The sequence below is a fragment of the Sarcophilus harrisii genome, chromosome 3 (genome assembly GCF_902635505.1).
Source record: "Sarcophilus harrisii chromosome 3, mSarHar1.11, whole genome shotgun sequence".
NCBI classification, from domain to species: Eukaryota; Metazoa; Chordata; class Mammalia; order Dasyuromorphia; family Dasyuridae; genus Sarcophilus; species Sarcophilus harrisii.
This window is the reverse complement of record NC_045428.1, coordinates 243,938,278-243,962,977: the sequence shown is the minus strand read 5'-3', so window position 1 is coordinate 243,962,977 and position 24,700 is coordinate 243,938,278. Positions and strand designations below refer to the sequence as shown.

Genomic DNA, 24,700 nt, shown 5'->3' with positions numbered 1-24,700 from the left:
GAGAGTCAGGAAGACCTAGGTTTAATCTCACCTTTAACACCTAATGGTTGTATGAGCCTTGTCAAGTCTTTTAAACCTCTGATTCTAACAGATACCTGTTACAAAGAAGGTACCAATCTACATTGGTTAAAAAGAGTTCTTTTACTGGTGGATCCACCTCTACTGATGAAATCATAGGTCCAGACCAAAAACCAAACAAACCCACTTTTTGACAGAAATGTAGCAAATATTTAAGAATGATATTATTTTTGCACTACCAATTCAGAATTTTGTAAATGTTAGTAAAATTCGTGTACTTAAATTTATTCTTACTTTACTTTCAAAGATGTCATTTTCCCATTACTTAAGAACCTCAGAAATTATGATTCATCAGCCTTTACAAAGTTAAAACAAAGTCAAAAAGTCTGGCATGTGATCTACATATAATCTTGCAATAATAAAAAATATATGTATGTATGTATGTATGTATGTATGTATTTCTATTTACACCATGTACCTGGGGGCAGTTTAGTTTTCAAAAGATAAAAAAAAGAAGGCATTAATGATATAAGGCAATACTTATGGACTAGGAGGAATCCAAACTGAATAAATCATAGATCTTTTATACAAGAATTTGGAATTAAACATCAATTTAAGAACTAGAATAGCCATTTACTAGTTTTATGACCATAAATAAATTGGTTTATAAATAAAATGTTTAATCTGATTGTGTTCCCTAAACGAAAAAATAGACATAATATTTGATCTATTTAGTAAAATGATTGTTATTTTACTTACCTGAGGTGTTGGACAATAAGCTCCCATTCCTCCTGTATTGGGGCCATGATCTCCATCCAATAAACGCTTATGGTCCTGTGCTGGGGGCATTGGGGCCACAGTCTTACCATCAGTGAAACATAAACACTATAGGGAAAACATAATTTTTCCATTCACTATAATTATTAATTTAAATAATTTCTAATATTTGTCAACTATAAATTTAACATTCTATTTATGAAGTGATTTAGTATCTTTGATGTAAACATAGCAAAATTCATTCTGTAAGATAACACATGGATACCTCTTTTCAGCAGAAAAATCAGATCTACATAAGAAGTCATAGAGAAGTTGAATATTTTAGGAATGTTTTCTTTTCCTAGTATCTACTAGTCATTTCTGATTACTTGTAAGTAGTTTTATTTATCTGCACTTTCTTACCTTGTAACTCACCATAGAAAAAAATCAGTTATCTTCAAATATATATTACTACTTTGGCAAATAAAGGGGAGATGATTTTAAAAAATATTATAATGTATTACTTTAAATGTTATAATATTTATTATATTTATTAAGTATAGTGTCACTATAATAATTATACATATAATACACATTAGATGTAATACTAATATAATATCATAAATATTTTAATTTTTATTACAAAGTACACTACTAGTATGGCTGAAGAGAAGGCAGCCCCTTTCTAGCTATGCAGAAATTAATTTTTTTCAATATTTGCTTTTTAATTTATGATGCCTGTCTTTCCTTTTGGGAACTCTTACTTTATTTCTTTAAGATAAAACTTTTCTTGTTGAGGGAGGGAGGAAGGGAAGAATAAATTAAATAGCTTTATTAATAAAACAAAGAGTTGGAATAATTAAAAAAAAAACCTAAAGGGGTGGAAAATTTACTTACAGACACCTCTTCTCCTTCAAGAACTTCTTCAATTACAACAGTATCACCAGCTGTTCCAAAAGCTTTATCCTGTATTGAAATAAAATGGTTTATTTTATAAGTTTACCTTAAAGTTTATTTTATGACTTGGGATTTTTTTTCCTCTGCAAATTAGGAAGGATGAATCATAACACAATTCTTTTTCCATGCTCAAAGATGATATATTTCTTTCTTTCTTTCTTTCTTTTTTTTAATTATAGCCTTTTATTTACAAGACATATGCATGGCTAATTTTTCAGCATTGACAGTTCCAAAACCTTTTGTTCCAACTTTTCCCCTCCTTCCCCTCACCCTCTCCCCCAGATGGTAGGTTGACCAATACATGTTAAATACGTTAAAGTATAAGTTAAATTCAATATATGTATATATGTCCATACAGTTATTTTGCTGTACAAAAAGAATTGGATTTTGAAATAGTGTACAATTAGCCTGTGAAGGAAATCAAAAATACAGGCACACAAAAATAGAGGTATTGGGAATTCTATGTAGTGGTTCATAGTCATCTCCCAGAATTCTTTTCCTGGGTGTAGCTGGCTCAATTTATTAGTGCTCTATTGGAACTGGTTTGTTTCATCTCATTGTTGAAGATGGCCACGTCCAAAGATGATATATTTCAAACTGAAATATAACATGAGCAATGATATTTGAGACTCACAGAATTTATTAATTTTGTGATTAGTTTAGTTATTATTAGTTTATTATTTTATTTGGTGAAGATCCAAAATCAATGATCTCATGCTAAGAAAGCTAAATATCAGCATTGGCAATGATGTCCTTAACTATGTATAAAGAATTTTGATCATTTAAACTGATAATTAACTTGGATAACAGATAAATTTCCATTTGTTATACATAGATTTCACTTCTCTTCCTTAAACTCTATATAAATCATGACTATGTACATATAACTCAAATATATACCAATGAGACAATCAGAAAATGTAGACTTTAATGGAAGATAAGAGTAAAGATAAAGAACAATGTAGCACAATTTCTTTCTTTCTTTCTTTTTTTTTTTTTTTAAAGAAAGCACAAAGTGTTCAATTCTGGGTATCGCTTCTTAGGATGGCCACTAATAAAATAAAATAAAATAAAAAATAAAATAAAGATTTTGTGCAGAGGAGGGTGATCATAATGACAAAATGATTAAGAGCCACAATACTTTAGATAATTGATAAAAAGAAACTTGGCTAGAATTAAAAGTGAAGAAAAGGCTTAAGGAGATACAATTTTTAATAGTAGTCACAAAGAAAAACAGATTTATCCTGTCTCTAGAAGAAAAATTAGAATGAATTAAGTCATAATCAGACTTCAGTTCAACACAAATGAAAAATTTTCTAATAAAGTTCCTATAATAGTAAAATACATGCAAATTTCCTTCCAATCCTTCTAGGATTCTAGGGCTACTACTGCATACATACCACATTTTTTTTTTTTCTGGCAGATTTGAATTTATAGTCAAAACAAAAGAACAGTTAATTGCTATGGCAGTAACATACCACATAAAACTAAAGTCAGTTAAAGACAATGAGAGAAAGGGCTCACACTTACAAAAATATTTAAGTACTTTTTTGGTAGCAGGAAAGAATTAGAAACAAAGTTAGTATTCGTCAAATGGTTTGCCACTAAACAAACTGGTATAAGAATATAAGGGAATATTATTGGATCATAAGAAATCAGAAATGGTGAGAAACTTGGGAAGATGCACATGAATTGATAAAAAGAGCAGAACCAATTAATGACAACAATGTAAAGTACAATGACTTTAAGGTCAATGAAAAATCTAGTTTCTAACTTTTTATCAAGGAGACAATAGAGGTACAGAATGAGACATATTGTCACATACTGCCAATGTGTTGAATTGTTTTGCTTCATTATACTTATTTAATACAAGGGCAGGAGATGGGGATAAGGAAGATGACAATGATATCTTAAAAGATGATTATGATATAGGGAAAGAAGAAAATATTTTAAAATCAAATTACTGTATCAACAGAAAGCTTTAATTAAATATTTTAAAAAAGAAAAGCATTAAAAGTTATGAGAAATTCTTAAAAATAAAACAAAACAAAAAAAGCCTACCCCCCAAAACACCCAAGTAAAAACTAATCATTGTATATTATCTCAATTGGTAACGGGAAGGCAATTATTTAGGCTGGAGCCAGAAATTTTTCTCCTTCCTTTTGTACTTGGGCAGCCATAGTTAAAGCCAATTTAACAGGGACATAATTATGATTTAGGTTTTTTTTAATGTTATTTCTATTACAACGAGTATGTTTTCAATATATAATAATAGCACTTTTGTAGTACTTACTACATGGAATATTATAAATATTTAAATGATCTATCTCTACCATTGAGAAAATTAATATTTAAATGTGATGTTCAGCAGTCCATTCACTCTTAGTTTAGGAAACTCCAGTTTCTTCACCCCACCTGCATGATGTCTTGAACTGCTTTGCAGGCCTCTTCTTTGTTATTAGCCACAATTACTCCTTTTCCGGCAGCTAGACCACTGGCCTTTATAACCAAAGCAGGAAAATCTGCACTGTAAGGAAATAGAAATTGTCATGAATATCTGATAAAACATTACTATACAAATTTCTGCATTTCTGAAATTAAGACTGCTATAGTCTGATTCAGTGCTATTCTTCAGCAAAACTGCTTCTGTTTTTTTAGTGGGCACATGAATATTTCTGAGTATCATAGGAAAATTTATAGGAACCAATGCAGAGTGAAATAAGTATAAACAGATAATATGTACAATAACATTTAAGGATCACTATAAATAAAGTTATATTACAACTAACTGAAAGACTAAAGATGGTTGTGGAAAACAAATAATGAAAACACATTTCCTGGAGACTACTAGCTATGGCAAATGCTTTTGCTTTATTGTTTTTCTTTGTTATATGAAAAGGTTGATGTGGAGTGGTATATAGAAGGCAAGATATCTTTTTCTAGTAGTAATTATGATGGAAAAGACAAAAAGCATAGTTAATTATTCTGAAGGAAGAAAAAATTCTTGCCTGTGACTTATTTGGAAGGAATAGGTAAAGAGATAGGTCAGTAGCTATTTGTCAGGCACTGTGCTAAGTGCTAGGGATTCTAAAAGAGGCAAAAAAAAAAAAAAAATAGTACTTTTACTCAAACTCACATTTTAACGGAGGAACTTACAATCTAACAGGAAGAAAACTAGAAGTTACAGTGTCACAAAAACAGGAAGAAGAGAGTACCTAGGAAGAATTGTTGATGTCAAATCCTAAAGAGAAGTCTAGGAAGATAAAGAATGGAAAAAAGGCCAGGAAAAAAGGCTGCGAAAAAAAAAGGCCAAGAAAAAAGGCTGCGTGTAACCTTGGGGACAGTAATTTCTTTTTAGCACTGAGTCAGAAGTCAGACTACAATATGTGAAAAACGCATAAGAAGTGAATTGGCTGAGGCCACAAATATGAATGGTATTTTTTTTAGGAGTTAGTCTGGGAAAGCAGAAGAGATATAGGATGTTAGTTAAAGGCTATGGCACAATTAAGTAAGGGTTTTTTTTAAAGGACTGAGAGTAGAAAGAGAAGTGTTTTAGGTGTCAGGTAAAGATCCCAGTGGACAAGGCACCAAAGGCACCACTCTTTTTTCTTGGGGGTGAGAAGTTGGTAGAAAATATATATAGGTATATTCACATGCAGGAGTCTACCTCATAATGAAGCTGCAGGCTTCTTCAGGGTTGCTGAAAGCCTTCCACTTTGCAGTTGGGATTCCATGCCGGTCCATAAACTCTTTGGCAAATTTTTTGCTGGACTCTAACTGAGCTGCCTTTGCTGTGGGACCAAAACATCTCACCCCTGCAGATGTCAAATTCCCAACAATTCCTAGAAAGAAAAAATGGTTTAGAACATATTTTGCAAATTAAGATGGAAAGCATTACAATTCATTCCTATATCCACTGATGTGCCTAGTTTCATTAATACTGTGCCCCATATAGAGACTAGATTGCCAGAACATGGGATGTTGTCATGATCAGACTGGTTTTGAATGATTTTAAAAGCTTACTCAGATTTTAGGTATATTTAATTCAAATAGGCTATCATAGACAACAGATTCAAATTTCTGAATATTAATGACTCCATTTTCATTGATAGTAAATAGTAACACATGTTCTAGACTTATTTGAAATCTTAGCTGAAAATAGATTAGGTTGAAAATGACTGGGACACACAAAATGTGAATTAGTATTTATTTCATTCAATTATTATATCTAATAGAAATTATCAGTAATATTTCATAAGACAAGCAAAAACAACTTCTTGCTTGTATTCAATTTTATAAACAAATGGGATTCTAATATTGGCAAAGGTTTCTTTCACACCCAACTTTTTGTTGTTGTTGCTGGTATTCTGAAAGCTAACTAAATAGTCTATATATATTGAAAAATGACAGAAATGTACACAGCTTATTGAAATTTTTGTTGTTTCAATTTAAATCTCTTTTTAAAAATAAATACTTCTAGGTAATTACCAGTTGAAATCTAGAAAATAAATTTGGGATTTGAAATTAAATTTTAAAAATCTATTCAATAGAAAGTTTTAAATAAATTCTTAATATAAATGAAATTGGGCTAGTTTATTTCTTAAGTAGAATTTAACCCTAAAATTCTGATTTAAAAAATCTCTTCTATAAAGTCAATCTTAGAAAAATAAACTGGAATTTTCCCAACTTTACCATCAGCAAGAGGAGCCTCTGGTCCAACAACTACAAGTTCAATTTTTTGATCTTTGCAGAACTGAGCAAGAGCAGTATGGTCATTGACTGACACAGCTGTAAAGATAAAAAACCAAAAACAAACCACATACACATATACACAAAAATAACACCACCATCACACATTTATTTTTGTATCTAATTGTAAAACTGTTGATCATCTACCTAGGTATAACTGCCAACATCTGGTTTTTTGGAGGTGGGGTGGGGTGTTGTTGTTATGTAACTGAGTTTGAGAATTTTTAAAATGAATTAAGCTAAAGAACTAATTCATTTTATTTTGAATTTCTATGTTAAAGTCCCAGTAACCTGTCCAAAAGCTCTGAAAATTACTTTATTAACCACTAAATAATGAGGTTAGCTTCTCTTTAATAATTCACAAATAAAGGAATTTCTTTCATTTTACTGAAAATAGTTACTTCATACCTAAGTCTAAGTACTACCATGTTAAATATTAATAATCTCTTAAAAGTTGGAAAAATAATTATAGGAGAAAGATAAAATAGCTTTCCTAGAATACTACTTTTGAAAATGCTGACACTGCATTTCTGTACAATATCTGCATACATCCCTGTGCATCAATATATTACTTTCAAATACATTTGCTTTTTGAAAATAGCAGTACTATTAATCAATAAGCACCCTTTATATACATAGCAATTGGATTCCATTTTAAACAACTTTTGCTACCTCAAGTTCATTCAAAAGAGAATCTCTTTAAAAGTTTAAGAACAGATTGCCATTCAAATAGAATTTTACAAAGACAATAATCAGGAACATTCACATCTAATTCAAAACAACACAAACCTCAGAATAATGTTCCTTACTTCTATTCCTAATGAGATAATTTGCATAAAGCACTTTCAAATATTAGCTATTAATATTATCTCCAGTTTCACTAATTGAAACTATATGATATATATATGCAATGATTTGACAAAACTTTTGGTTGTTATGGAATGCTAGCAGAATAGGACATTTTCTGACCATGAGTCATAACAGATAGTGATGGGCTTGGAATAGGGAAGAAAATTATATTTTAAACACTAATTGTGGGCCTGGGAAAGTTTATGTCAGCCTTCATTTTCTCATTTTCAAAATGGGAAAATTAAGAGGACCTACCTTTACAAGATTATTGTAAAAATGAAATGAGATAATGTATATAAATTTCTGCACAAACCTGAAAGCTATGTAACTATCACATTATGAAACTATTTTAAAAAATATTGCATTGAAGCTTATTTTAATAAGCTGTTGCTATAAAATTGATTCCCTAAGATAGAGTTATAAATAGAACTTCATATCTTATATTTATAGCAAGGTTATTTACAACTTTCTATTAAGGAGAGAAGCTTTCAATGATCAAAAAAACCCACAACAAAACAATAAAAAAATCAGATGCTACAGATATTTAATACAAAATAAATTTGTTAGTTAATATTTAGTTTTCTTATCTGTAAATTAATAAAATTTAGTTAGATGATCTCTAAGATCCTTTATAGATTAAAGATTCTATAAATCAAAATGTCTTTACCTGAATTTGAAATCTTCCCATTGTTGGCCGTTCCAGCATTTCCTGGAGCAACTATCACCTGGCTGACATGCTCAGACTGAGCAAGTTTCCAAGCCAGTGTATGTTCCCTTCCCCCATTACCAATTACAAGAACAGAGACTGCCATTAATTTATCTATAGAATAGGGATTTAAAAAAAGAAAAAATTGACAAATTTTGAGGAGAATCAAGTTCAGTTAAAAATCTTTTAAAAACAACTTTTCTCATTCCTTGTATCTTGGTAAAAACTTGACACTCTTGACCATCTCTTTTTCGAAAAACTTTTTCTATGGCTTTTTTAAAAAAAAAATTATAGTAGTAGCCTAATTCTGTTGCATTTCTGAGCATTACTTTATAAGAGTCTTTTCTCTTCCTTTCTTCCTCCCAAATGCTAGTACTTCTTGAGGTTCTATCATTTGCTCTTCCCCCCTCCTCCTCAATTTTATCTACTCCTATAACTTCAACTATGATCTCAATACAAGTTATTTTCCAGTCAGCTTTTCTAGCCTCAATCTCTCCAACAATAATTCAATATTTAAGTAACTATTGTGTGAAAGGGATTGTGTTGGTTTCAGTTAAGAATTTCAGATGCTGCCCTCAAATGAAACATATTAGAGCAAAGAGACAAAAAGACAAATATAGGAATTAGGCCTTGAAGGCTGGGATTTCAAAACTGCGAACCAGACTTGAAGACTTTGAAGAGCATAGTAAGAATACAGCATTTTAATCTGCAAGCAAAGGGAAATAACTGAAGGTTTTTGAGTAAAGATGTGTAACCTAATTAAACTTGGGTACCAGGCCAACAATCACAGAACTATGAAGGTTTGGTTTAAATATTCCTTCCTCCTCTTCCTTTGTCTACATAGGGAATCACACCTTTACCTGTGAGCACTTTGCACAAATGGATACAAATTTTGATCACTGAAACCTCACAATAATATCTAGGAGTTTATGGGCCAGATTTCTAGGACTAAGCCTTAAACTCATATCTAGCTCTCACTGACTTGCCAACAACAGGTCCCATTTTTGTTCTTGCATCTTCAAGGGCTACAACACAGCACATTGTATGCACTGAATCAAACTGAATAAGACAGTCAAGTGTCTGAAGGTCTATTACACAGAAAAAGAATTAAGATTGTGTTGCTAGAAAAAATGGATAGAAGATGCAAATTCAGACTTATTTTAATCAATCCCACTTGTTTAATATGTCATAATATGAACAAGTTACTGGTGATATAAACACAAAACTTGACAATTCCTGACATCAAGATCATACGTACTGGGCAAGGCAAAGAGAACAAAAGCTTAAATAGAACTTACTATGTGCTAGGCACTTGCTAAGTACTTTCTTACAAAGTACAAAGTACAAAGGCAGATACTGGTGGTTATACACCTATTTTTATAGTTGAAGAAATTGAAGTAGAGTTTAAGTTATTCCTCTAGGGCAACACAGCTAGTAGTATCCAATCACATTTGAACTCGGGTCTTCCTGACTCCAGGTCTAATTGCTTTACTCACTTTACTATCTAGTTGCATCAATGCAAGGAAGGTAATATATGTTCTCAGAAAAATACAGACTACATACAAAAGTAATACACAATCATTTCAAGGTGAGGGGGATCCAACAATTTGAAAAATCAGAAAATGCCTCAAAAAATGTGGCATTTAAAATGAGTCACTAAGGAAGATGGAGGATATACATAACAGAGGTAAAGAGGAAAGACAAACCACATGGGGTAGCTCATGCTAAAATATGGGGAAAGGAAGGAAAAAAGGAAAAGGAACATTTTATGCAGGAAAGAGAAAGGAAGCTGATTTGACTGAAGCATGGAACATGTGAAGGGTAATGAGGTTAGATCAAGCTGAAAAAATTAAACAGGAGTCAGAGCTTTGAAGGCCAAACAAGAGTTTGAATTTTATTCTATAGACCATCTTTAGGTCATCCCTTTCTGGGAGCTAAAAAAGGTGTATACATTTTAAATTAAAAAGCAAAAAATTATTCTTAGCCCAGGGATCATACAAAAACAGGGGGCTGGCAGGATTTGGTTCTAGGATAAAGTTATTAGAAGGAGCCAGTAAAGATTTTAGAGCAGAAGAATGACAGGGACAGATCTATATTTTAGAAATATAAAGGGGGAAGAGAGGGAAGAGGGGGAAGACGGGAAGCTAGATAGTACAGTGGATAGTGCACTGGCCCTGAAGTCAGGAGGACCTGAATTCAAATCTGGCCTCAGACATTTAATACTTCCTAGCTGTATGATCCTGGGCATGTCACTCAACCCCAATTGCCTCAGGAAAAAAAAAAAGAAAGAAAAAGAAACATCAATTTGACAGTAGAAACTAGAAAGACTGGATGCAAACAAACCCATCAGGGGACTATCTGCAGTAATTTAATCAAGAACTAATAAGGACCTGAAATAGAGTAGTTATGCTATAGTAGTTAACTGATAGAGTAGAATTGTGAGAACTTGGGAACTAATTAAGTATGCTACTGGTAACAAGGAACAGCCAAGATGGTTCAACAGATAGAACACTGGGCCTGTAGTCAGGGAGATCAGAGTTCAAATTTGACCTCAGATACTTATCAGTGTGACCCTGGGCAAAACTTTTCTTTTGAAAACTTTACTTACCATCTAAATCTTGGTAACCTTCAGTTCTCTCATCTTTAAAACATAACTTAATACCTACCTCTTCTCTTAGACAAGATACAATATTGTTCAGTTTACATGGATAACTTTTGGTGCATTGAATTAATAGCACAAAGCAGAAATATAACTACTTTCAAAATTCCTAATTTACACTATGTGAGAGTAAAAGTACCTATTGAAAACATTTTGGACTACATGAAAAAATGTATTAAGGAATCAATTCATAATTTTTTGTGTTGGAAAAGGCATCTGACTTAAGATGGGAAAAGTAGCTTATCACAAATTCAAAACCAAAACCATAAACAGGGATATTTTAATTAAAACCAAAATCCCATACAGGTATATTGCATGTGTCAAAAAAACAAGAGGTAAAAAGTTAGAAAATCAACCCTTCATTGGGCACATGGTAAAACCAAAAGCACATGGCCCACCCCACGGTGATAAAAACCAATGCTTTCTATCGAAAGTACCTATGAAAAAAAATACTCCTGAGTCACAAAGTTCAGGAAAAAAAGATATGGCAAATCCCATAAAATTAAAAAACTAAATGATTTCTATTTGAAATAAGTTATTAAAAAAAAAAAAAAAAAGACAACAGCTCCATTAGACGCAGGGTTAAGAAGAAAAAGCACATGGCCAAACTCACAGAATTAAAAACAAAAACGAATTATCTTAAAACCCTGCTGCTAACAAAGAGGTTAAGAAAAAAGCACGCGGCCAATTCCCAAGGCATTAAAAAACAAAATGAATTCTACCTTAAGTACACATCAAGAAAAATGCTCCATTAATCACAGGGTTGAGGAAAATGAACTTGGCCAACGCACAGAATTAGAAAACAGAAAGCGTACACATTAACAAATCACAAGATATGATAGAAATCTAACTTAACTGAGTAAGGACGTTTATATAGGTACAACCGCCTACAAAAAACAACCTATACACATAAAAAAGGCTCCTTCATACTTACCTGCTAGGAATAAGCGTTAAGACCCGCCAAAAGGAACCCCAAAGTCCTTTGCTCCACGGAAGTCTGTGAGGGGCGGAAAGGAAATTCGTAAATTCAGGAAACCTTCCAGTCTTGGACGCTTGTTTATTTTCATAAGTTGGTAACCAGCCATCCCCAAAGCCACACTCTCACTACTGGCAGAACCCGAGAGCGCCAAACCCTATCGCCCCTCCCTCAAAGGCCCGCGGAACCAGGATGGCGGCAGCAACCTCCTCCACCTGCTCAGGAACACCCCTGACAAGTTCACGTCCATGTCGGACAGTCCATCGGGTGCCCCTTCCCGGGCTCACAGATTCCAACGCCGTGGGTTCGACCCAGGCCAGGGGGTACCGTGTTCACACGTGTTACGTAACGATACCTTTCTTACGACTTCCCCGCCTCCACATCTTCACCCCGCCCTTCCCTTCAATTTTATACCTCCTCTTACACGATTGAGGACCCGTAAATAGTTTATCCCTAGAAAAACGTACCGAGAACTCGCACAGCCGAGGGCCGGCGGGTTATTCGTGAGGGTAACGACGGACGCGCGGTTTTCCGCCGCAGAACGCCGCCTAAGGGTCCCGGAGCAGCCCGAGGATGCTCACCAGCCTCGGAGACTTGGAGTAGCTTGGGACTCAGAAATTGAGGTTGATTCAAACGTGGAGGGACGGGGGAGGGGTCGGGGGCGGAGGGAAGGAAAATCTGTATTTTCCAGGGTCACAGGACTATACAAGCATCGGGAGGAAGTCGATGAAGCCAGACTTGGCGCCCCCCTCAGGCGTGCGCGGGCTTCGCGGGAAAACTGGCTAGTTGTCACCTCGTTGCCAGTCTCCCATCTGGATAGTTAAGCCTTTGAATCAACCCAAACCGCAAAAGTACAAGCCCACCTCCCGCCCCGAACGCTGGGGATTAAGTTGCTCACGTTGGCGGGATTCACCCGCAGATACTAGCCCTGTAATGGCGCCTGCGTCAGGCACTAACATGGCCGCCGCAGCCCGAGCTTGAAGCTTACGTCAACGGCTCCGCCCTCGTCTCGCAAGAACGGGCCGAGAAAACGGATACGTGCTCTCTGATTGGCCCAATGAGAGAGCGTGCCTTCCCTGGAGCACCGGCAAGAACCAATAAGGGAAGAGAGATAAGGAACCGGCCGTAGCGCCTACTCCCGACGCATGCTGGGAGCCTGGAGGTCTTGGGAGGAGGAGTTGAGAGAACGGAGCGGCCGCCATGGCGACAAACATCGAGCAGATCTTCAGGTCCTTCGTGGTCAGTAAATTCCGGGAAATTCAGCAAGAGCTTTCCAGGTAACGTGTTCTCAGGCGCATCTGCCTTTAGTTGACCACTGGGACCGATACAGTTTTCCACTGCGAAATCCCCTGAAGCCGCCATCGTCCTTTGGCCTAGGCCCTGCAGGAGCCTCGCCCGGGCCTGGGATCTATTTCCTGGCCCCCGCCCTCCCCATCTCCTACCTTCCTTCCTCTCTCCCCTCGCGCGCGAGGGCTTTCGTCTTTCGCTCCGTGGCGCTCCCCTCCTCCCCCCGCCCCCACTAACCCCCAGTCTACGGGCTGCGTTCGTAGACTTCCCTTTCTCTTCCGACTAACCTCCTTCCCTTCCGTCTTCTAGGCCCCGTTGTCCACCTTGGGATGGGCCTAGGTTCCTCCTCTGATCCTCCTCTTCCTCGTCGTCTTCCTCCTCCTCGTGTCCCTCCCCGTTATCCCCTCTTCCCCGCCCGGGCCTGGGTCTCGGAGATTTCACCATTCTGTCCCTGGCCCGGGAAAAGGTGTATAACGGCGAATTTGTAGCTTAAACCTAAAATTTCATTCTTGCTAATTTTCGACTCAACATGCGGCAATCCAGTTTATAGATTATGGCTTTTAGTTTTTCCTTTGCTCCCTCCACCTGTTTTTAAAAGCGTTGGAAGCAGTTCAAATTTGTTCGGTTTGTTGTTGGTTGGCTACTCAGGCCTTGTAGGGGGAGATGGTTGAAACTGGGTTTTTTTTTTTGGTGGGGGGCGGTGTTTGGCTAGAGGTCGAAAGTAGAGGAGGTTTTTTTTTGAATTTTAGTTTTTCTCTTAACCCAGGTTCAAATAACAAGGAAAGTTGAGTTGACAACGAAGTATTCCCAATTCACTATTTTCCTTTATGGTTTCATTTTTCTTACTAAAAATGTGGGGAAAAGAATTTTGCAAAAAAAAAAAATTTATATTTATATTATATTATATTATATTATATTATATTATATTATATTATATTATATGTATCTGTTTACCCAGAAAAGAAAACATCGAGGAGATACTGCTTTTGAGTGTTTTTCCATAAGTTTTTGCCTTATATGCATTACATGATCTTTATATATCTTATATATGCCTATTAGATAGAAACAAAATTCCCTGAAACTTAAGTATTTGTTACAGTGTCACTTAGACTTTCCGTGTTTGTTCACTAAGTTTAAACTCCAGCATCTTGATCATGTCTGTTTGTTGGTCATACTGTAGTATTAACTGGATCTCCAAGAGTAAGTCAAATGCCAAATTAATTCTTAATTCTCATTTATTGAGTAGTGGGCTGGATAGTGTTGGAGGGAGGTGGAAACAGAGGAATGCATGATGATGCCAAAGTATTGATCATATGAGTGAAAAAATAATTTTCAGATGAGATTTAAATGAATAAGGTATTAAATTGTGTAGTGTAATTCAATTTCATTTGATTACAGTCAATTGACTGCCTGTTTGCTGTCTACTTTGTTGATTATGCATAGCAAATTTCTGGACCACTCAACACTGTCAGCATTAAAGTTGTGCTTAGAGGAAACTGAAGCTAATTTTAATATTAGTACAAGCTAAACTAATTATATCAGTTACTCTCTTTTATATCTTTCTCCATCTTGTAATCTTGTATTAATATAACAAATTCTGAACCAAATATGAATAGATTTTGGATTATGTGCTACTAATTTCGTTGTTAAATTAGCTAGAATTAATTGTATTGGTATTATAGTGATTTTTTTGTGGTAATTTCAGTGTTGTTTCTTGGTTATATTTTCTATTGTAATTAAAAGAAAATTTTTTTTGACATTTAGTTTTTTGGGTGTATTGTAATTTTATTTGACAGATTAAATTTACTGAATTTAATTTGGTTGAAAGGAACAGAATTAGAATTGTAAATCGTCATTAAAATGCTTTAGAATAGGAATTGAAAGAGCTTAAACATAGGTTCATTATTGGGTGTGTTAAAAAGACATGAAGACAACCATAACTAGTCTGAAAAGTTAACCAGATTTAAACAGAAGATTACAGATAGATAATATTTTAATCATATTCTGAAAGTGCTTTTTTAATGTGTACAGTGATATTGATTTGAAGTGTAATGAATTATGAGTTAATTGATTTATTTACCATCTTGGGGCAATCTTTTATAGAAAAATGGCATAATTTTTTTTTTTCCTACACGTGGAACTTTTATTGAACTTGAACACAGTATGTGATTTATTTTAAGTGCATTTTGCTAACTTGTGTGTCTTGTGCTGATGATCACTAATATCTATGTAAACAGATTGGCTGAAAATATCATTTCTTTAAAAAAAATTATCTATATGCACTTTAACTTTTGTTAAGCCATACTTTTTTTGTTTTGGTTTTTTTTTTAGTTGATTTTTTTCCCCCCTCAGCTTAGATTTCTGAGACTATTGAAACAAATAGGTGAGCTCAGAAAACTTTTGTTTTGAGGGATTTTACTTCATTTGCATAGTTTTAAAATTGTCATAATATAAAATTAGAATTTAACCTACTTAAAAGTAGATTAGAAATAAAATTTGAGGAAGAGTTGTTACTGTTTAAGAACAAGTTTACAAAAACTTTAAAGATGGTAATGTGAGTATCTTATATACCCAGCTATGATAATAAAGTTACTAAAATTTAGCAAATTATTGATAGGCTGTTATTTTGTGTTGGTTTATTGTATATTCATATCTATAGTGTTAATGAATTTTGCCATTTTATTTTTAAATCAGTGGCAGGGTTGAAGGTCAGCTGAATGGTGAAACAAACCCACCTGTTGAAGGAAACCAGTCAGGTGATGCAGCTGCCTGTGCAAGGAGCCTACCAAATGAAGAAATAGTGCAGAAGATAGAAGAAGTGCTATCTGGGGTCCTAGACACAGAATTGCGATATAAACCAGGTAAAGTAAAAGGGATTATATGTGTTAAGGATTACTCTTTCCTAGAAATCTCATGGGAAGCCTAAGTGTAGTCATTAGAAAGCAGTGTATTTGAGCATATTTCATAATGCAAGAAACCTTTGCTCTAACCTGATTTCTTAGATTAATGAAATTTTCTGGCTAATTGAAGATAAATCTATTTTTAAATTTTTTTTTTTATTTTTTAATAGCCTTTTATTTACAGGTTATATGCATGCACTTTACAGCATTAACAAGTGCCAAACCTCTTGTTCCAATTTTTCACCTCTTACCCCCCACCCCCTCCCCCAGATGGCAGGATGACCAGTAGATGTTAAATATATTAAAATATAAATTAGATACACAATAAGTATACATGACCAAACCGTTATTTTGCTGTACAAAAAGAATCAGACTCTGAAATATTGTACAATTAGCTTGTGAAGGAAATCAAAAATGCAGGTGGGCATAAATATAGGGATTGGGAATTCAATGTAATGGTTTTTAGTCATCTCCCAGAGTTATTTATCTGGGCATAGCTGGTTCAGTTAATTACTGCTCCATTGGAAATGATTTGGTTGATCTCATTGCTGATCAGGATGGCCAGGTCCATCAGAACTGGTCATCATATAGTATTGTTGTTGAAGTATATAATGATCTCCTGGTCCTGCTCATTTCACTCAGCATCAGTTCGTGTAAGTCCAGGCCTTTCTGAAATCATCCTATTGGTCAGATAAATCTATTTTTAAAAAGCAAAACAAAACCTTGAAACTTCACATTATAGAAAAAATCTAAAAAGTTTGTGTTCATTTATACTCACTGAAGCTGAACATTTCGTTTGAGGTTTATAGTTCATTAGTGGCATGATTCTGAACTTCATAATGGGGTATATTGGTGATAAGTTAATATTAAGATGATAGAACTTATAGCTGGAATTCTGTAGTCAGATTGTCATTTTGGAGATGAAACCAGGTTAAGTGATTTGAACATTATCATAAATCTGTTCTGATGGGGAGGCAAAGAGAAGAGGAAAAGATGGAAGGTTCATTATTCCCAATTTGTGTTTCCAGTATTGTGTGACAATACTATTGCTTTTCATTAAGGGATTTTCAGGAAAGCATAAAATTAACATCCCTATTGAGTTTGTTTTGTTTTTATCAGCCGGATGGCTGACCCATATTGGATTCTTTTTAGGATATATATTAATTAAAACATTGAAATCATGAATCTTTTCAAGATTCTAAGCTATTTTGAAAATTATTTTTTTAAAGAATAAAATGACAGAAAATTAGGTTTTAAGATAGGGATTTCTATAAGACAAGCAAACCTCAATTGTACTTTGAAATTTAAAAAAGACCTTTTTCTCCTCACATAGGTCTTGGCACATTCTGACTTCTGTTTGATTTCTTTTTGTTCTCTTCTAGTCTATACTTTTTGATAAGAGCATGCAGGTGTTTGTTAGTACTTAGTTGAGTATGAATTTTATTAAAGATTCAAGATTGTGAAGGTTTCCCCTGGATGCAATTTTTGGAATAATTCTCTTTGAAAAATTACTTGTTAATTTTTGAATGTTCATTTTAACATTGGACTGACTGGAAGGAATATCTCAAAAGATAAACCTGTGTCAGTGGACTATTTTTATTTTTTAATCCATAAGGCAAAGGAAATAATTAAAAAAAATTTTAATTAATAATTAAATTGTATGGTTTGAGGTTCTTGATGTACTAGTATTAAAGACTAATTTTATTAAGGTGTAAATTCATGTGGAATTGAATGCTTTTCTTGGTATTTTTGAATCACTTTAGGCTTTATTACTGATGATCAGACTTAATATATGTGTGTATATAATAGACATGCCATGAAAGCAATTCTTTGTAGATATGCATCATCTGGAAGAAATAAAACTTATGTATTTTTTTTTATAATAGAATTTTATCTCTTAAAGTATGAAGTGTGGGTATTAACATACAACTTTTAAAGTTAAAATAATCAGTGAATGGACATTTATTTTGTGGTAGACTCTTACGATCTGCTGTTATATTTTAAATATTGGTGGCAATATTTACTTGATAAAGTAAGTTGTTGGGATATTACTTGACAAAATTCCCACTGGTAGTTTTCAGACAGATTGACTTGAGAAAATGTTGAATTTTCTGTTTCTATTAGGTTACTTAGGGGAAAAAATTCTATTGTATGAAATGTAAAATTTAATTTTGTAATGATAATTTAAACCTCAATTTTGAGAGAGATCTAAAAACTTTAATTTTATATCTTTTTATTTTAGATTTAAAGGAGGCCTCCAGAAAAAGTAGATGTGTATCTGTCCAAACAGACCCTACTGATGAAATTCCCACCAAAAAATCAAAGAAACATAAAAAACACAAAAGTAAAAAGAAGAAAAAGAAGAAAGAAAAAGAGAAAGAGAAAGAGAAAAAATACAAGAGACAGTCGGAAGAATCTGAGTCAAAGCTGAAATCTCATCATGGTGGGAATGTAGGGTTAGAGTCTGATTCCTATTTGAAGTTTGATTCAGAGCCCTCAATGATGGGGCTGGAACACCCTGTAAGAGCACTTGGGCTGCCTAAGCCCCCTGCAGTAATGCTGAAGTCACCAACAATGACATTGGGACTGAATGAATCCCCTGCAGTTGCTCTGGAACCTCCTACAATGGCAGTAGAGGTATCAGAACCACATACTTTAGTAGCACTGAAGCCAACTTCAATTGGGGAACTATCAGAACTCCATGCAGCATTAGTCCCAGAACCCTCCACATTAGAGGGACCAGAGTCATCTGTGGCTATAACACTGGAATCATCTGTGAAACAGACATTGGAATCACCTGCAGTGATGCCAGTGCCTACTACAACAGTAGTGCCGAAGTCATCTGAGGCACATGTAACAGCATCATCAGAATACAACTCAAGATCTATGCTGAAGGTTCCATCTTCAGAGCAGACAAAGACCACATTGCTTGAGCCTCCAATGTCAAAAGGGCTAGAGTTATCAGAAACTTGTATGGTGACAGCATCAGACACACCCGCAGAGGTCCATCCTAGGTCAAGCTCAACAACAGCTTTGGAGTTGCCAGAGTCATCTGTAACTGAAGTTCTGAGGTTGCCTGAGCAATATACAACAATACCATCGTTGTCTGTGGAGCCTCCTACAACTACGGTATTGGAGTTGCCCAAACTACCTGCATTCTCAATTCCAGAGATGCCTGGGCCTCCTACAACACCAGTGACAGAGCTGCCAGGACCCCCTACAACACCAGTGCCGGAATTACCAGGGCCTCCTGTGACATCGGCGCCGGAGCTGCTGAGAACCCCCACGACATCATTCCCGGAGCTTCCAGGGCCTCTCGTGACATCGGTGCCGGAGCTGCCAGGGCCCCCCGTGACATCGGTGCCGGAGCTGCCAGGGCCCCTCGTGACATCGGTGCCGGAGCTGCCAGGGCCCCTCGTGACATCGGTGCCGGAGCTACCAGGGCCCCCCGTGACATCGGTGCCAGAGGTGTCGGGCCCCTCTGTGATTCCGGTGCCAGAGGCACCGGTTCTGGAGGTGCCGGGATCCCCTGTGGCATCGGTACTGGAGTTTCGGGGGCCCCCTGCAACACCGGTGCAGATTCCGGAGTTGCCGGGGCCCCCCGTGACTCTGGTGCCAGAGTTGCCAGGGCCCCCTGCGACACTGGTATGTGTATCAGAGTTGCCGGGGCCCTCAGCAACACCAGTGCTTGAGTTGTCACAGGATTTGCCTGGGCTTCCAGCACCATCGATTGTGTCGGAGTTGCCTCAGGAGGTGCCAAGGCAACCCACGATGGCGCTGGAAATGCCACAAGAGTTGCCTGGGCTGCCTGTGGTGACAACAGCATTGGAGTTGCCTGGGCAGCCTGTGGCGACTGTGGCTTTGGAATTGGCAGAACAACCTGTGATGACAACAGAGCCGGAGCAGCCTACAGTGATGCCAGCGCTGGAGTTGCCGGGGCAACCTGAGGTGACGACAGCAGCAGGGCTGCCTGGGCAGCCTGTGGCTACAACAGCACCAGAGTTGCCTGGGCAGCCTGAGGTGCCGGAGTTGCGGGGGCTGCCTTCGGTGACAGGGGTGTCAGAGTTGCCAGGGCAGCCCTCAGCAACTGTGGCACAGGAGTTGCCGGGGCAGTCTGGGGCACTAGGGCAGCCTGTGGCAACTGTGGCACTGGAGTTGCTTGGGCAGCCTGTAGCATCAGAGCTGTCAGGGCAACCCACAGTTGCTACAGCGCTAGAGTTGCCAGGGCAGCCTGTGGCAACTGTGGCGCTAGAAATGTCAGGTCATTCTGTGATGACAACATCGGATCTGCCAACGATGACCGTTTCACAATCCCTGGAGGTGCCTTCAACGACAGCGCTGGAATCATACAGTACAGTAGCACAGGAGCTACCTACTACATTAGTGGGGGAGACATCTGTAACAGTATCAGTGGATCCCCTGATGGCCCCTGAGTCCCATATGTTAACTTCCAATACCATGGACTCCCAGATGTTAGCTTCCAATACCATGGACTCCCAGATGTTAGCTTCCAATACCATGGACTCCCAGATGTTAGCTTCCAATACCATGGACTCCCAGATGTTAGCTACCAACAGCATGGACTCCCAGATGTTAGCTTCCAACAGCATGGACTCCCAGATGTTAGCTTCCAACAGCATGGACTCCCAGATGTTAGCTTCCAACAGCATGGACTCCCAGATGTTAGCGTCTAGCACCATGGACTCCCAGATGTTAGCGACTAGCAGCATGGACTCCCAGATGTTAGCGACTAGCAGCATGGACTCCCAGATGTTAGCGTCTAGCACCATGGACTCCCAGATGTTAGCGACTAGCACCATGGACTCCCAGATGTTAGCGACTAGCACCATGGACTCCCAGATGTTAGCGACTAGCACCATGGACTCCCAGATGTTAGCGACTAGCACCATGGACTCCCAGATGTTAGCCTCCAGCACTATGGACTCCCAGATGTTAGCCTCCAGCACCATGGACTCCCAGATGTTAGCCTCCAGCACCATGGATGCCCAGATGTTGGCTTCTAGTACACCAGAGTCCTCTATGCTAGGTCCCAAGTCACCTGATCCCTACAGGTTAGCCCAGGATCCTTACAGGTTAGCCCAGGATCCCTACAGGTTAGGTCATGACCCTTACAGGTTAGGTCATGACCCATATAGATTAGGACAGGACCCCTATAGGTTAGGCCATGATCCCTATAGGCTAGCTCCTGATCCTTATAGAATGTCACCCAGGCCATACAGGATAGCACCCAGGCCATATAGAATAGCACCCAGGCCATACAGATTAGCACCCAGGCCCCTAATGTTAGCATCTAGGCGCTCTATGATGATGTCATATGCTGCTGAACGCTCTATGATGTCATCTTATGCTGCTGAACGCTCCATGATGTCCTATGAACGTTCTATGATGTCACCAATGGCTGAGCGCTCTATGATGTCAGCCTATGAGCGTTCTATGATGTCAGCTTATGAACGCTCTATGATGTCTCCCATGGCTGAGCGCTCTATGATGTCAGCCTATGAGCGTTCTATGATGGCTTATGAGCGCTCCATGATGTCTCCAATGGCTGAAAGGTCAATGATGTCCATGGGTGCTGACCGTTCCATGATGTCATCCTATTCTGACCGATCCATGATGTCATCTTATTCTGATCGTTCCATGATGTCATCTTATACTGCTGACCGTTCAATGATGTCTATGACTGCTGATTCCTATGCTGACTCCTATACGGATTCCTATACTGAGGCTTACATGGTACCACCCTTGCCACCAGAGGAGCCTCCTACCATGCCACCTTTGCCACCAGAGGAGCCCCCCATGACACCACCACTACCTCCTGAGGAGCCCCCTGAGGGACCATCATTACCTGTTGAGCAGTCGGCATTACCTGTGGAAAACACATGGGCTACTGCTGGAACAGCTTTACTTTCTGAAGAATCAGCTTTGCCCCCTGAGCCTCCTGTGATGCAGACAGAGATTCCAGAGTCTACAATGTCTGATTATTCTGTAGTAGCTCCAGAGCCCTCAGTATTAACATCAGAACCCACTGTAACTGTTCCAGAGCCACCACCAGAGCCAGAATCTTCTATGACATCAACATCTTTAGAGTCTCATATGACACAAGAACATACTATTATAGGGCCACAGGCAGCTGTTATAACTTCTGGGCCCATTGCAGTGTCTGAGACTGCTATACTAACTGCAGAACCCACTGAACCTCCTATTGTGACAGAGTCAGTGGAAACCTTTGAGCCTATTTTAGCATCAGCACCTATCTCAGAACAGATTATGTATCTAACGGAGGTGGCAGTCCCGGAACCCTCAGATATGGCAGCCCCAGAGGTGGCAGCCCCAGAGCCAATAGAGGTGGCAGCCCCAGAGCCAACAGAGACAGTAATTCCAGAGCCGGCAGAGGTGGCAGTCACAGGGTTGACTGAGGTGGCAATCCAGGGTCCAGATGAGATGACAGTCCAGGAATCAGTTGAGATGGCAGTCCAGGAGCCAGCTGAGGTGGTGGTTCAGGGGTCGGCTGAGGTGGCGGTCCAGGGGCCAGAAGAGGCGACTTTCCAGGGACTGGCTGAGGTGGCTTTCCAAGTGCCAGCAGAGGTGGCAGTTGAGGAGCCAGCTGAGGTGGCAGTCCAGGGGCCCGCAGAAATGGTTGACCAGGGGCCTCTAGAAGTGGTTGAACAGGGGCTGACAGAGGTAATGGTCCAAGGACCTGCAGAGGTGATGTTCCAGGAGCTGCCCATAGTGGCAGTGCAAGAGTCTGCTATGGCGATGCCAGAGCTGACTACAGCATTTCCAGAGCCAACCGTGGTGGAGGTGGCCATGCCAGAGCCCACAGTCCTAGAGCCATCTGCAACAGTGCCTGAAGTAACTGTTGTGGTTCCAGAGCCTGCACCAATGATGATGGAGTCCTTGGTCATGACTTCAGAACCTGTTATTAAAAGAACAGATGTAGCCTCATCTGTTGAATCTAATCTTTCTCAACAGGTCACTGTACAGGAAATGTCAGTTCAGTCAAGTGAAGAGACAAATAATGAAAAAAGTCAACCGGAGAGTCATTCTTATGAAAGCATACACCATGTAAATATAGTCTTGGATGTAAATAGTCCTTTAATTGCAAAAGAGACAGAACAAAACACTGTTTCTGCCACTAGCCCTGTTATTAGTGAAATTGGTATGGAGAAATATTTGCCTGGCAGTGAGACTGAAATTAACACAGTGTTGCCTACCTGCCTGGGTGAAGCCAATATTGTTGGAACTGTATCTACCACCAGTTCCCATATTCATGAACTTGATGTAAAGGGAACTACTAAGGAGATTGAACTTTATGCAGCATCTATTACCAGCTCAGTAAGTAAGACTGATGTTGAGGGACCTTTACCCACTCAAGAGATTGAACATGATATGGTAATTTCAACTAGTCCTAGTGGTGGTAGTGAAGCTGATATTGAGGGACCTTTACCTGCTAATGACATTCACCGAGATGTATTGTCTGCTAATAATCTACTTAGTAAGACTGATCCAGAAGCATCATTATCTATGAAAGATAGTGAACATGATACGGTAATTGATATCAGCCATAATGATGGTAGTGAAGCAGAGAAAGAGACACCAATCCCTGCTAAAAATACTGAACATGAGCCTGTGTTTGCTACCAACATTTGTGATCTTAATGATGCAGATTTGGTGAGACCTTTACTTCCTAAAGATATGGAACGTGTTGCAAACCTTAGAAGTGAGATAGAGGGACCTTTATCTGCAAGTGGAGTTGAACGTGACATAATAACTACTGCCAGCCCTGTTGTTATTAGTATCCCTGAACGAGCTTCAGAATCTTCATCAGAAGAAAAAGATGATTATGAAATCTTTGTGAAAGTTAAGGACACACATGACAAGAGCAAGAAAACTAAAAGCCGCGATAAAGGTGAGAAAGAGAGGAAAAGAGATTCTTCACTAAGATCTCGAAGTAAGCGTTCTAAATCTTCAGAACACAAATCACGCAGACGCACAAGTGAATCCCGTTCAAGAGCAAGAAAGAGGTCATCTAAGTCCAAGTCTCATAGATCCCAAACGCGTTCACGATCACGTTCAAGACGTCGGAGGAGAAGCAGCAGATCAAGATCAAAGTCAAGAGGAAGACATTCTTTATCAAAAGAGAAACGTAAAAGGTCTCCAAAGCACAGGTCCAAGTCTAGGGAAAGGAAAAGGAAAAGATCTAGCTCTAGAGATACTCGAAAAGTAGCCAGGGCCCGAAGTAGAACACCTAGTCGTCGCAGTAGAAGTCATACTCCTAGTCGACGAAGAAGATCTAGATCTGTGGTCAGAAGAAGGAGCTTTAGCATTTCTCCTGTTCGCCGGAGCCGCACCCCAAGCCGCCGGAGCCGTACTCCAAGCCGCCGGAGCCGCACCCCAAGTCGCCGGAGCCGCACCCCAAGCCGCCGGAGAAGATCTAGATCTGTGGTAAGACGAAGAAGCTTTAGTATATCACCAGTTCGACTAAGACGGTCACGGACACCCTTGCGGAGGCGTTTTAGTAGATCTCCTATTCGCCGAAAACGGTCCAGATCTTCTGAAAGAGGCAGGTCACCACCTAAACGTCTGACAGATTTGGGTAAGTCAATCTAATTTTAAAAAAAAAATTGGAATTGCAAAAAACTAAGAATCAACTTGATTGATTGCTTTCTAGTCTATCTTTTGAATTATAATACCTTTATTTCTAGGTTTTTTTCCTTATTTCTGGGGGTTTTATGTACCTTAGTTTTAGGAGAGATCAAGAGGAGGACTGACTACCTGTTTAGGAAATCTTGGGTATGGATGGGATGAGTATGCATCCAGTG

General features: G+C 38.1%; 2 protein-coding genes across 13 annotated transcripts in view; one reads left to right on the top strand and one right to left on the bottom strand.

The window, feature by feature from the left end:
• Positions 1-12,657, bottom strand: part of GART (phosphoribosylglycinamide formyltransferase, phosphoribosylglycinamide synthetase, phosphoribosylaminoimidazole synthetase) — a 42,281-nt gene extending 29,624 nt beyond the window's left edge. The window contains exons 1-8 of one of the 4 annotated variants that reach the window (XM_031959339.1): positions 12,138-12,657; positions 11,629-11,691; positions 7,997-8,149; positions 6,424-6,519; positions 5,399-5,573; positions 4,147-4,258; positions 1,672-1,740; positions 778-903 (exon numbers count right to left, since the gene is read on the bottom strand). In XM_031959339.1, the coding sequence (XP_031815199.1) occupies positions 778-903; positions 1,672-1,740; positions 4,147-4,258; positions 5,399-5,573; positions 6,424-6,519; positions 7,997-8,141 (723 nt within the window). In that variant the 5' untranslated portion in view covers positions 8,142-8,149; positions 11,629-11,691; positions 12,138-12,657. Of the gene's footprint in view, positions 1-777; positions 904-1,671; positions 1,741-4,146; positions 4,259-5,398; positions 5,574-6,423; positions 6,520-7,996; positions 8,150-11,628; positions 11,692-11,876; positions 12,001-12,137 lie in introns of those variants that run through there. The other 3 variants (XM_012544398.3, XM_023498894.2, XM_031959338.1) reach the window with 3 other exon arrangements.
• A 91-nt stretch (positions 12,658-12,748) lies between these two features.
• Positions 12,749-24,700, top strand: part of SON (SON DNA binding protein) — a 34,523-nt gene continuing 22,571 nt past the window's right edge. For 7 of the 9 annotated variants that reach the window (XR_004232929.1, XR_004232928.1, XM_031959325.1 and 4 more), the window contains exons 1-3: positions 12,759-12,947; positions 15,652-15,818; positions 18,100-24,474. Coding sequence is in view for 7 of the 9 variants with exons in the window: in XM_031959325.1 (XP_031815185.1) it covers positions 12,871-12,947; positions 15,652-15,818; positions 18,100-24,474 (6,619 nt within the window). In the remaining 2 variants the exon portion in view is untranslated. Of the gene's footprint in view, positions 12,948-15,651; positions 15,819-18,099; positions 24,475-24,700 lie in introns of all 9 variants that reach the window. The other 2 variants (XM_031959328.1, XM_031959331.1) reach the window with 2 other exon arrangements.